The sequence below is a fragment of the Leuciscus leuciscus genome (genome assembly GCF_965113295.1).
Source record: "Leuciscus leuciscus genome assembly, chromosome: 10".
NCBI classification, from domain to species: Eukaryota; Metazoa; Chordata; class Actinopteri; order Cypriniformes; family Leuciscidae; genus Leuciscus; species Leuciscus leuciscus.
In genome coordinates this window covers 28,495,677-28,508,738 of record NC_138734.1, presented here as the reverse complement: position 1 = coordinate 28,508,738, position 13,062 = coordinate 28,495,677, and the positions used below count along the sequence as shown (strand labels likewise).

The following is a 13,062-nucleotide window of genomic DNA, read 5'->3' as shown; positions in this document are numbered from 1 at the left end:
TGCATATTTGTAAAGTTTTTTTTTTTTATAAAGAAAACGTGAGTGGTGCTTACCTTTGCTAAGGTGTTCTGAGTGTTTTTAATGTATTTTAATGTAGCTTACTGGGTCAAGTCCACCCCAAAAGTCTCTGTGCTCATTGGTTCCTCAAATGTAAATCTATGGGTTTTTTTTCTTTCCAGATTATTGACTATCCAGTGAAAATCATAATTTTGATTACCTAGAAAAGTAATAGCATACCTCTCCTCAACAAGCTGCAAGATTTGGGGAATCATTTATGTCCACAGCATAAACAGGACGATTTACATGAAAAAAATTATAATAATAATTCTGAACATTCTTTATTAATTCTTTATTAAGATTAATTCTTTAATCCAAAATATGTACAAAAGTAATGGTCATGTCTTAGCAAGCAGCACTGAATGTGTTATTACAGAAAGATTATGCCACAATAACAGGTTTTCTCAACATTCAGACAAGTTGATACATTTTTTTGAATTTGAGAAATATTGTTGTTATATATTACTGCAATTTTAAGGTCAGATGTAGAGGTGGAAAATGCTCTCATAGCTGGTAGAGAAAGGAAGTGAAGGAAGAGGACAGAGAGACAGGGAATCCAGGTTCAGTTTAACAACAGAATTGTCCTTCGTCCCTGACATGTAGACCTCGTTATGCAGAATGGTGCCCTGGCCGATTAAAGTGGTCTTCTCCATTGCCCTGACACGGCCCCACTTCTGAGAGTCCACGCAGAAAGATGTCACCATGGTTTTAGAATTGTTCCCACCAATTACAACCAACTGACTTTTGTTAGCACCCAGGAAGTGCAAGATGGGGAGCTCTGCATTGGTGCGGGTTAGAGTGGGGAGCAGTTCACACCAGCAATCTGAGAGGAAGAGAAAGAGTCTACTTTCTAAATGCATCTCAGTGGCAACAGCTCATAGATGAACCCTGAATGTTTCCAAACCTATCTTTAATCTCTAGGCTACAGTTGTACCTTGTCTTGAATCGTAGCGCAGCACCAGTTTCTCTCCGGTTCTCTGGATGTTCCCCAGTACATAGACGCAGTGTCCCAGGCTGGTTGTGAGTGGGGAATCATGGGAAAGGGACAGACTGAACTGGAAGTCCGTCAGAGGGAGAGAGGAAACGAATGTCCAGGTGTCCGTCCATGGATCATACCTCTCCACAGCAGTGTAGACACTTGTGCTGGAGTCGGGAGTCACAAGGGAATCCAGATACCAGCCGCCCACAGCAAAGATTCTCCCTTCACACACTGCTGCACTGAAGTGACGCCTGTGCTGAGAGGGATCATGGATAGTCACATTTGAAATTTGACATTTATTCATGTATTTCTGATACTTAAAAGTGAAACTTGGGTTCAGTTTCTGACAGAAATCTGCCCATGCTTCGCTATACTATCTTTATATAAAGTTGGAACATGGTAAACCGGTTTGTTGCTGGTCAAAGGTAGTCTGTTGGACCTAACCAGCTTGAAATTCAGCATGTCAACTACTTAAGCCACCTTGAAACCTTAAGAGTAGATGAGTATCCTATAGTACGCAAATGTTCTAAAGTTCATACCTTAATCAGAGGAGCTGTTGATACCCATTGATTGGTAAAAGGGTTGTACCGGAAAGAAGCCATCTTGAATTCATAACCCTTCTTTACACGGTGTCTATAACCCCCTATGAGATAGAGGTAATTATAGAGAACCGCTGTGGTGAAGCACCACTTATCTGCACAAAAAGGCAAATCTGTGGGAGAACTCCATTTCCCATCATCCCCGTCTTCCTCAAGCCTAAAGAGACTTCGAGCAGCCTCGGTTTCCAGGTCATTCCTTGAGGTCAAGTTCTCTTTTCTCAAGCAGCATAAGCGTGGACTTCCCTTTGACCTTAATGTGAGAAGCTCCACTTTATGGTGTGGTTCCAATCCCTTGGTCAGGTGTGGAAGCTCCAGCAGATACTTGCTTAGGTAGGTTAGGACAGTCTCTTGGAGCTCCACACAGCAGAGTTCCTCAGCCAGCTGTAGATAGCCCAAGCAGGTGCACTCCGTCAGGGCCTGAGAGAGGGCCATCAGTAGACGATCTGTGAACCCAGAAGCCAACAGGTATGTGCTTACCCGTAGGTGTTCCCCAAGGAGATCTTCAGAAACACAAAACCGCTGTCGAAAGCAAAATTCTAGAAGGTTGTGGAAGACTGGAGAGGGAACATGTTCAAGGTGCACCAGCCGTTCAGATGTCTCTCTCATGGAGGAGTGGGACAGAGCCTTGAAATAGTCACTGCAATCTGCAAGCTTCTCCAGATCCACCTGGAAGTGCCAAGAAGCATGACATCTTGCATTTGTGGGCCAAGATTTTTACAGTCTGTGGTTTATGTTTGCTTATGTAGATACTCACATGGAAAGTATGTGTGCTGGTGTGCACCATCACCATTGGTCTGTTGCTCTGGTGCCGATAGGTTCTGTAGTCTTGATTTGTTCTCCAGACATCTGACAGTAGGTTATCAGACTTCTCTTCAACAACATGAGAATCTGCTTGTCCAAACTGAACCCAGTTTAAACTATTTTTGATGCACAAAAACCTCTGTATCTGTTCTAAACGTCTTTTTATCCATGTGCAAAAATACATTAAGGCCACAACTATAATCTGCAATAGATTAGCCATGTTAAAATCTATTCTAGTCTATGATTCTAAAGAAAATATGACTCACAATCCAAGCCAAGGACATGTCATTCCATGGTGGATGGAGGATAAATCCAGCCTGCTTTTTTTGGTAGAACATGCATGGTTGTCTTCAAGGCTCAATATGGCGCCCGTGTGCCAGAGCAAAAGCAGTAGAGCTATTTTAAGGAATCGCTGGAACAGGAAACAAAATCTGGTGGGCCACTCTGTTCAGTCTACTGAATTACACAACACTTGAACCATGTTGGGAACTGATGATGCTTGATTACAATAGAATGTACAGTATATATATTCATGTTTTTTTTATTAACTGTTATTAACTCTATTAATGTTTTTTTTAAATGGTACATTTCTCAAAGTTGTATTGAGAAATATTTAGAAGTGTTTTGAATAGTGCATTTTTTTAATCAATATATTGTATGTAAGATATGACATATTATGGCAGACATTAACAAATCCAAAACATCTCTACAATTCATTGGTCACCAGTACTCGAAATTGTATCCATAACCCTTATGCTAACAGCTCCGATGTTTAACCTTTAAGATACCGCCACCAATTTTGAATACGACAATCACACCAATGTCTGCATGTTTTTTTTTTTAATGAGCAAAATTAATGGATAACTGCAGTGCAAAGGAACAAACAGAAATAGAGAGACAAGTCTAAAATGTAACTTAGAATAGCCAAAGCATTTGTAGAATTAAACATTTGTTCTTACAGTGCTATTGCTTCTCAACTCAATATTACAAATTACAGATTCAATATCAACAATGATATAAGGAGCATGTGAAAGTGGCCAAGCCCAATACTCTCATGGTCCCTCGATATTTGCATAAGTTTACTACATAAGTGAAAATGATACAGATACATTTGTTTATGGACAATGACAAATACAAGAGTATAAGTGTGTCCATTTAAACACTCCCAATATGATTCTAACAAAGCTATTACGATGATGATGATCCCTCAAATTCACTGTATAATAGTACTATACTGCATTTGTGTTGTTTCTCTGCCACCAATTTTTGATTGAAGACTCAAACAGAGATAAATTTACCATTTGGTTGAACTGAACAAAGTATACTTGCTTTGGACATGTAAAACATAAATAAGCATAAAACAATTAAAACAAACACATCAACAGTTACAAGAACTTTGTGTTTAGAAATATGACAACGGCATTTGTCAGTTTAGTACTTGCACTTCCTTATTCCTTAAAGTGCAGTTCATAAATGTATACAAGATGGTTGTATAGTTATTGCTACATATTAATATGGAAAAGCAGAGATTTAACAATTAAAAAGTGACAAAAGTAAAACACAAAAAAGCAGCGCTCAAAACAATTATTTCCAATTATTATTATTATTAGCTGAAATTGTTATATGAAATACAACCATTCAAAATCATGACAAAGAAGCAGTAGCAGCCAGCTTATGTGACATTCAGAAATGATCATGGACTCCTGAGCTTAAAAAAAAAAGATGTGCCATGTATTTCACAGTATATTAATAAGGATGCAACATCATTTCGTAATATTTTTAAATTCTGGGGGAGGAAAAATAAACAAGCTACTAAACCGTTTCTTAAGATGACAGGACAAACAAACGGTAGTATATGAAACTAGGACACAAAAATGAGACCAGGACACAGAGACATAATTTGGACCCTGTAGTTTACACAGTATTAATGATGGACAGATTGATGCTTAATAGATAATGTTGACCACATATATGTTAGATAAAATGTAAACATAAAATATTTTTAAAACGCAGCTAGATTATAAATAAACTGACAAAATGAATTTACAGTTTGCCTTGTATAATGAAGTGGCACGAACAGTGAATGAATTATATCTAGGTTTTAATCAAACCATTTTTTTTTCATAAGTTGCAGATCATTTGAAACTTCATATTTTTGGAAGGGACCAAACAACTATAAAGCCCTACAAAATGAGTGTAAGGCAGGATATCTTTGGACTTTTTCATAATATAATAATTAGAATGTTCCCCAGGTTTAAATCGTTTTGTACTGTGCCCTTCCTTGAATGGTTAAAAAAAAACAAAAAAAAAAAAAACAATACCTAAACAGTAGGTGATGCAAATTGATATCCTGAAGCAAACTCTGTGAGTGCCATTTAGGAAATGAGCTTCTTCTGTTTGAAGTACGTGTCAAACCTGTGCTGTGCGTAGTCCTTTAGAGAAAAACAGAAACAGAAAGAGATAGAGACAGAAGTGAGGTGAAGTTTCACATGGCTTCAGATCAGTAACAAACAGAGGGGATTTGTTCTGTACACACTGCTATGTTTACTGTATACATAACTATGATGCTGTTTGAGCTCTCAGAATCAAGGATTACTTATCCATTTATGGTACATGAACTACAATCTTAAAATGAATGTATAAGTAAATATTTCTATTTTCAGGTGATGTACTGGTCACCACTGATATGCAATTAATGTGATCAATTAGGGCATCAAGTAATTCCATTACAATTTAAATACACTGACAGTCCTAAATAAATCAAGGATTGTACAAGGATTAGAAAAATAATTATGAGGTTTATAATCTGTGTGTTATGATACAATTTTTATATTTTACCATGTATCCAAACTCGATTTTGGAGATCTTGGCTTGAATAATGGACCACAGACCCCAGAGGAAATGAGACGCAAGGGCAAACCTGTTTGTGCGCGTGTGATTTTTTTTGAGAGATTGGAAGACAAACAGATAGAAAGGTTACTAGGTGGAGGGGTTCTTTCCAGGTTATGTCAATAAAAGTTTGATAGTAAATGCGTTTCATACCGGTTCGCCTCAATGATCATGTCCTCCTCTATCCTGGCTTGGTCTGCAGGTGCAGTTCCCCCCCTTTCTGACAGATAGTGTCTGATAAAATGTAACTGAAAAACAAAAACTCTTAAAATACTATCTATAGGAATATCTTCTTCTTTTTTTTTTTATTGTGTGACAGATATTTAAAAAGGACTGACATTGTCCCCTGCTTCATGACACAATTTAGCTTATTTCAAATGACTTTGAGTCAGGATTAAAATCTTGGACAATTAAATATTATGCTGTTAAATATTAATATTGTGCTAGTCAGGCTGCTGACCTCTGCATGTAAAAGTTATTGTGATAACCTTTGACACACTTTTTGTCACATCAGTTCCAAAACATTCCACTAGATGGTAGAGTCACAAAATGATATCCAAATCATGTCCAACACAAATGATTTCTTACAACTTCTTGACAAAGGTGGACAAATATCAAGCAACAAACTAATGTCAATTATATAATTTGTGATGATTCTGTACTGTGTGTGCAACAAAAAAATAAAAAATAAATGTGGCATAGAATCATTCTAAGGTTTCAGTTTTTTTTCCACACTTTTATGTCCCCATAAATTATTCCTTTATATACTGGATAACATTACATTCACAACTTTTATTCACAATTAAGTGAATATAACAATTAACATTTAATTCATGTTTCTTCATCTTTTCCTTTAATCAAAATGCTTGATACAAAGCATGTTTTTTTTTTTTAAACTGCTGTACCTAGTTATTTAATAATGTTCTTATTTTTACTTTTACTATTCGTAAAGATGCTTTGGAGTGATTGTACGCAACATCTAAAGAAAAGGAAATTGTAATTTTGTTTTTCAGTTGACAGCTTGTCAGTCTACAAGTTGACCTTTTTGTGTTTTTTGCTCGTCTAATCTTTTGTAATATCAAGACAAATAATGATTAGGCTGTAATGTGTGGGTGGGCAGGTAGTGACTCACCTGCTGTTGTCTGTCAGGGTAATTCTCAACCTTTGCCTTGTAGAAGGGCCACTGGTCATATGTGTAGTCATATATCCATTCACAGAAATGATTCCCAAAATCAAAGCCTCTGCACTCAAAACAGATCAAAATCAGAGTTCTTTAGAGCTGCATTTATTATAAACTATAAAGTAGTATGCAGATGTGTGCTATATATGATAGATTTACCTGTAGTTATAGCTGCTGTATTCAAAATCAATAAGCATTAGTTTGTCAGATGAATTCTCTCGCCCATCCAACATGAGGATATTCCCTGAAAAACAGAGTATGATTTTATAGGTGAAAGGGCAGATGTGTTACATAATGTACTGTACAGCGTAACAGTGACTGATAGACCCGTATCAGATTACCAGATTAGACACCAGTATGTGTGTATGAATGCAAATGTGTGATCTTTTACCTTCCTGTACATCATTATGGCAAAACACAACAGGAGAGGGAGTAGCTGCCAGCAGTGACCTGACAGAGAGAGAGACGGCACATGATTAAGTGCTATTTTTTCACATTGCTCTTATAAACCTGCTTTTAAAATGATTGTTTTCAGTGTTTAAAAGCCCATTGAACAAAATGGGCAGCAATGGGCAGGAACACACACACATACAGAGCAGTAGGTAAGCATTTCATTCAGATAAAAGTTACACAATCAAGTGTGCGTGTGTGTGTGTGATTGACAAAGCAAGCTGAGTATGCACAGAATGCAGCTTCCTGTAAGTGTGCCTTATCAGTGATGCCTGGAACTGGGCTAAGGGTGCTGGCATACAACAAAGCCGTTCAAATGTTTGGGGTCAGTAAGATTTTTTTTTTTCTTTTAAAGAAATTAATACTTTTATTCAGAAAGGATGCATTTAATTTTTTAATAATATTTATAATTATACAAAAGATTTCCATTTCAAATAAATGCTGTTCTTTTGAACTCTCTATTCACTAAGAATCCAGATTTTTTTTTTATTATAAATGTTTCCACAAACATATTAATCAGAATGGCTGTTTTCAACATTGATAATAATAAGAAATTCAAACTTTTAGAACGGAAAACTTTTAGCTGCTTTCAATGACCTTGGACGTTTACTGTTAACTGGAAGTTTAATATCACAAAATGCTTTTCATTCAACCTCTCTGCTCTTTCTATTCACATGTCATATGTCTTACCTCAGACTCTCCAGTTCTGCAGGAAGATCATACTTCATCAGCTTTTTAAATTTCTTAATGTGAGCTTCACGCACAAATTGTATTGTTTTAACTTGCTCCATGTACCTGTTCAGAGGGACAAAAACAATAATTTAACATTAACAGTCATTTAAAACTGATGCCAATTTAAACATACAGTACACAACAAACATAGTAAACAACATTCTGCTTAATTTAAATATAATTTGTAAAATACTATGCTTTTTTTTGTTGCTTTTTTACCTTTCCTTTAGTATGTAATATAGCTGTTAAACAATTGTAATATTCTGTACTCCTGCTATTATTTCCATAACGTGGTGACGTCACTATGTAACACAATTGAATATGCTCGCCTGCTTTGGTTCGCCCTCAAACAAAGGTAGTTATAAGGCCAGGAACAGTTTATCACTATGCCACGAAAAGAAAAGAAAAATTCACTAGGAGGGCAAAACATCATCACATGGACTTCCAAAAGGCAAAGGAATTAAAGAATCAGTGGTTAAAATAAATGTATGACACTATTCTTCAGCAGTACAACCACAACCTTTTGTTGTGTTTTCACCATTTTTCTAACAACCCATGCAGTTTGATGCAGGTCAGTGTGTTATATGGACATTCAGTTTTCACTGTGATGTAGAGAAACTACAGTCATAATATCATATCTGAAATGTTACAGTATTTATTTAAAATAAAGAATTACCTAAAAATACCTCAAATAAAGAATTTGCTTGCAAAGGTGATTCAGGTCGATCAGCTTCTTCTTGACTGTCATTATCGGACTTGGGCTTGAACTTTTATGATTATATGTTACTGTTGTAACAATTACAACAGACTGTGTCTGCCTGACCAATCAAAGAAGTCAATGCTTTGTGGAAAGCAGGTTTTAATGAACCAAAACTTAAACATTAAACCATTAGCTTGATTACATTTTCTAGGGCATTTTTTGTTATTCTTCAAGTAAACTAAGAATTTAAAGTGTTCATTTTCAGTGTTAAAATTTCAACAAAATATGTCTGTTTAAAACATATTTCCCGAATCAGCCAAACAGATAGTTAAGCTCAAAGTCACTTGAGCGCGTGAAAACAAAGTCCACTAGACAGTGCGCACGCGCTGAATGTGTCTCTCCGCACTCACGGCCAAAGGAGTATACTTGGAGCGGAATGCGGAAAATGAAGTATACCAGGCCTTAAGACTTTTACCTGTCAATGTTTGCAAACAGCCATTTGGGTTCCTTGTTGAATGGCATCTCCATGCCATGGAATCGTGCCACCTTACTGGCTATTTCAGCTGAGATCTCTGGGAACCCCAACTGCTCCGTACGCAAACGATCACTCTGTGGGAAAGAAGCAGATTTGTCTTATCACTCTTACAATGCAGAAATATGTAGAATGTAAAATGTTTGATCTATGATTAAGGTTTGAAAATCACTCCATAGAATGACTGCATTATTCAAGAGTTGCTGTGTTTAAAGATTCATTTTAAAACATGCATATAGGATCTGGGATTTTGGTGTAAGACTCACAGGCAAGTACTGCTCAAGACGGCCTTCTGGGAAAATGCCATAGAGCCGTGGGCCCAACTCCCTCTCTGCTAAAATGGCAAACATCACACTTTCCAAAACAAGAGAATCCACTCCCTGTGTGTGCATATGAACAATTAGATATCCATTAGTTATATAAGAGTGAATCGAAACCATTGGGCAATAAAGATCTTGCCTACGATATAGACTCCTATCAGCTTGCTTTTGCAACTGTATTTTTGGTCTACTGAATGTGATCAGGGTGGCCCCACCTGCAGAATGGCCCCGTAGATCCGGAGCAGAACTCTTCGAGGTTCAGTCCCGGCAGGCTGAACATCGTTTGGTAAACTGCACATATACAGCAGGTTACTGAGTCCTCCACTGCAGGCAAAAACAAAAGCAGTATCATACTTTATTCCTATTCACACAGTTTATATAAGGTCGATATTTAATAAGAATAAATAGTGGATCACTGCTTTACTGATTTCATGGATCAAAAGATAATACACATATGTATTATAAATATAGGCAAGGGTAAATATGAAATGTTCATGCTTAGGACATATGATTATGTAGAATCTTAAATACTTATATGAACTTTCATAACCCGTTAATTACCTTACTATTTTGATCCGAAAGTCATGTTCTGATATAGTCTTCCAAGACCCAGACAGAAAGTCTCGGCACCAGGTGAACGCCCTCTTTTTAGTATCCGGGTCCACATCCACGTTACGCCCGTCTATGTGCGACTCCGCTTCAGAGTCATCATCCCCGTTAGTACCGCGCGGACTGCCGGTTCTCGGATGTCTCTCTTCGGCCACCATCAGAAAGTCTGCGCCAGAAGGTCTGTCCGAATCCGCGTCATCTTTAACGCATCTGCCTACATTGCCAGCACCATCACTCATGCAATTCACTTTTTGTCCCGAATTCATAGTCTTACTTGCTAGAAAACCAATGCTCCTTAAAGAGAGTGAGAGAACCCAACCGCTAGCAGCTAACGTTATAACCAAGGACACCGAACCGCCCAAGAAGCAGCATTCATTGAGCTTGATAAACGCACATGCCCCACTGTCACGAGCGCACAATGAAACATACAATCGCTCGCAATATCAGAACTGCGTTTACGGCGAGAGAAACAGCCGTTGGATTAAAAATATCAGAAAAATCAATAGCTATTTTTTCCACCTTACCTTTCCTTAAATGTTACATTAACTACACAGACGTAGTAACAAACTGTAAAGGCTGTTTATTAAATATCTCCGCACTACAACTTCCACGACTTCCTTCTGAAGTAAGCCGTTAGCGTTGACATTGCAGAATGCAGAGAGACTTTAGAAGATTGACATTTTTTTTAACCAATCTGTTTTGGATACTGTGGCACGCGACCCATTTCTAAGTACCGCCCCCTTAAATCCAGGGCGCTGAATGGTGAGTTCTAACACAACTACAATAATTAGTGGGAAGTGTAGTTAAGTTAACCCACAGTACAAAAAAGCACAATATATTATATGTTGAAAAGTACAATGTTACAGTAAAATATATTAATTAGTTAACTAAAGTAACTGGACTATATACGACAAAAATAATATTTGTAATATGTGTTTTTTTAGAAGTAAGCTACGCCTGAAAATTATTTATCTAATTAATTATATATAGCTATTAATTATATATAGAAAGGGGCATTCCCAGAATTTCTATTAAAAGCCATTATATTTGCTTACATTTTATTTAAAAACGAAGATTATTTTATTTTATCTAGGTTATGTTTATTTATTAAGGACTATTTATTTTACATTGGTGTTACAAATATTCTGTTTAGTTAATGTTTAACTTTATAGCATTATTTTAGTTCAGTATGTGTCTGTCACGGCATTGACAGACCAATGAGGCCAATAATAACCAACGCTGCGATGAACACACACACACACACACACACACACACACACACACACACACACACACACACACACACACACACACACACACACACCTTTATATATTGTCTATGACAAACACACACACACACACACACACACAGGCCTCTGTATTCTGACGTGCTCTCTGCTTGCCGCTGCGGATTGAAGAACGCGCTGATTATAACAAGAAGGGGCGAAGCCGAAGCCGGTTTCATCGGCTATGTTTTGTGTGCAAAGGCCAGCGTATATTTAAAGTAGGCTACATGCCTAATGGCCCAATGAAAAATAATGAAAACCAGGACATTTTCATCACTTTATAAAAAACAGACGGCCAGGACAGGACGTGAAAACAGGCCATGTCCTGGGAAAACAGGACGTGTCCTGGGAAAACAGGACGTTTGGTCACCCTAAAATAAGACCAAGCATCGAAGAACACACATATGCAAATTGTTCAAGTTTTCCTGTATTTAGATGCCTTAAATCATGATGCCAACATCTTTGTAAGGATCTGTAGCCTCTGCCCCTTCATGTCTGACCACATAGACGGTGGTCTTGCATATCAAGTTTAGGGTTTCAACCCTATGGTTTCAACATGTTCAACCACATCCTAAAAAAAAGTCAAATACAATTAACAACAGATCAGGGGTGAGTTGGTTTTAGAGAAACATACAATATTTTTTATTGTAAATAATAATGTAAAAAATGTACCATGCACTCCTTCACAAGGTTTGAGGGGCCCTCGTCCAGATAAACGGCAAGTGCTTTCAGGATGCATTCACGTCCTTTTTCCAGTGGTGTCATTTTGAACAATGAGACAAATAAGCAGTGTTCAGAAGAATTAACACAAATGATCCCACTGTTATTTCTACAAGAGCAAAAATGTATTATCTGCATCTGTGAATTCAAAGAACCAGAACAAGTAAACTAATAACCAAAAGCTTTGCGGCATACTTTTTTTTTTTGGATGTCAGAGCTGTTCCAATTGTAGGTGCATAAATCACAAATCTGATGCTGCTGAGAAATAGAGTAAAGCTATGAACAAGCTCTGAAATTAAAACAGAATGAATCATGTACATATTAACAGGATACTTCACCCAAAAATTCAGTAATTTTTTACTGACCCTTATGTCATTCAAACTCCCAAAGTCTTTTTTTTTCTACCTGAATTTTGACCTGTTTTTCCTGCTCATTTCTGTTATTACAATGACAGTCAAAGTTATTCTTCCGAAGGTTCAACAGCATCAAACAATTCCATGTGACTTTTGAAGCTTCAGAACAAAAACTGACCATTGACTTTTATTGTATGGAAAGAAATGAGCAGGACAAACTGGCCATAATTCACCTTTTTAGTTCAGAAAAGCAAAAAATAAAAGAGATTCACTGAGTAAATAATGACTGAATTTTCATCTTTTGGTGGAAATTCTTTGAATCTATAGTGAATTATTGTCAGATTTAAAATGATGATGAATTTACATAGATCCATAACTGATAGGATGCTTCTGATCTTCTGTGCCGCTGTTCCTCCTGTCTTTTTTTAATTTTGAGGAGCTGGTTTCAGAAATGATCAAAAAAGACAAATCAGGTTGGTTGCTGATAATTTTGTGACAGTCTTTACAATATGAATCATACACCAACACTTACAGTATTTCTTTAACAGCACTTAGCCTACGTCTGTACACAATACACAATTATTACAAACGAACATGAACCTGAATTACATCTGGGACTTCAATTTATAATTTGGAATTGCATACAATAACCATTCAAGTAATTAATCAGCTGACACTTAGGTCTACCTCTAAAGAGTGCTGGCTATCTGTTCTTACATTCAGCGATGAAACGCAAATCTTCGATCATCTCATGCCTCCAAATGTTTCTGTCCATCAGCACCTTGATAACATAAGTTTCGAGCAGTGGGACCACAACGCATTCCATGTTTTAAAAGTGCATGGGCAGAAAGGAAT

General features: G+C 36.9%; 2 protein-coding genes across 2 annotated transcripts; both read right to left on the bottom strand.

Annotated features, from left to right (window-relative positions):
- Window positions 1–50: 50 nt before the first annotated feature.
- LOC309507536 (uncharacterized protein) lies at window positions 51–2,889 on the bottom strand. Its single transcript, XM_082181810.1, has 4 exons — window positions 2,390–2,889; window positions 1,576–2,301; window positions 992–1,292; window positions 51–880 (listed from the first exon to the last, which is right to left on the bottom strand). The coding sequence occupies exons 1-4, from the start codon at window positions 2,654–2,656 to the stop codon at window positions 537–539; spliced, it is 1,638 nt and encodes a 545-aa protein (XP_082037936.1). The 5' UTR covers window positions 2,657–2,889; the 3' UTR covers window positions 51–536.
- A 1,122-nt stretch (window positions 2,890–4,011) lies between these two features.
- chkb (choline kinase beta) lies at window positions 4,012–10,513 on the bottom strand. The gene is made up of 12 exons (XM_082181829.1): window positions 10,373–10,513; window positions 9,801–10,142; window positions 9,455–9,563; window positions 9,186–9,299; window positions 8,863–8,996; window positions 7,646–7,750; window positions 6,897–6,955; window positions 6,665–6,749; window positions 6,458–6,566; window positions 5,479–5,573; window positions 5,275–5,356; window positions 4,012–4,868 (listed from the first exon to the last, which is right to left on the bottom strand). Exons 2-12 carry the CDS (start codon window positions 10,112–10,114, stop codon window positions 4,812–4,814), a joined length of 1,263 nt encoding a protein of 420 aa, XP_082037955.1. The 5' UTR covers window positions 10,115–10,142; window positions 10,373–10,513; the 3' UTR covers window positions 4,012–4,811.
- Window positions 10,514–13,062: the final 2,549 nt, after the last annotated feature.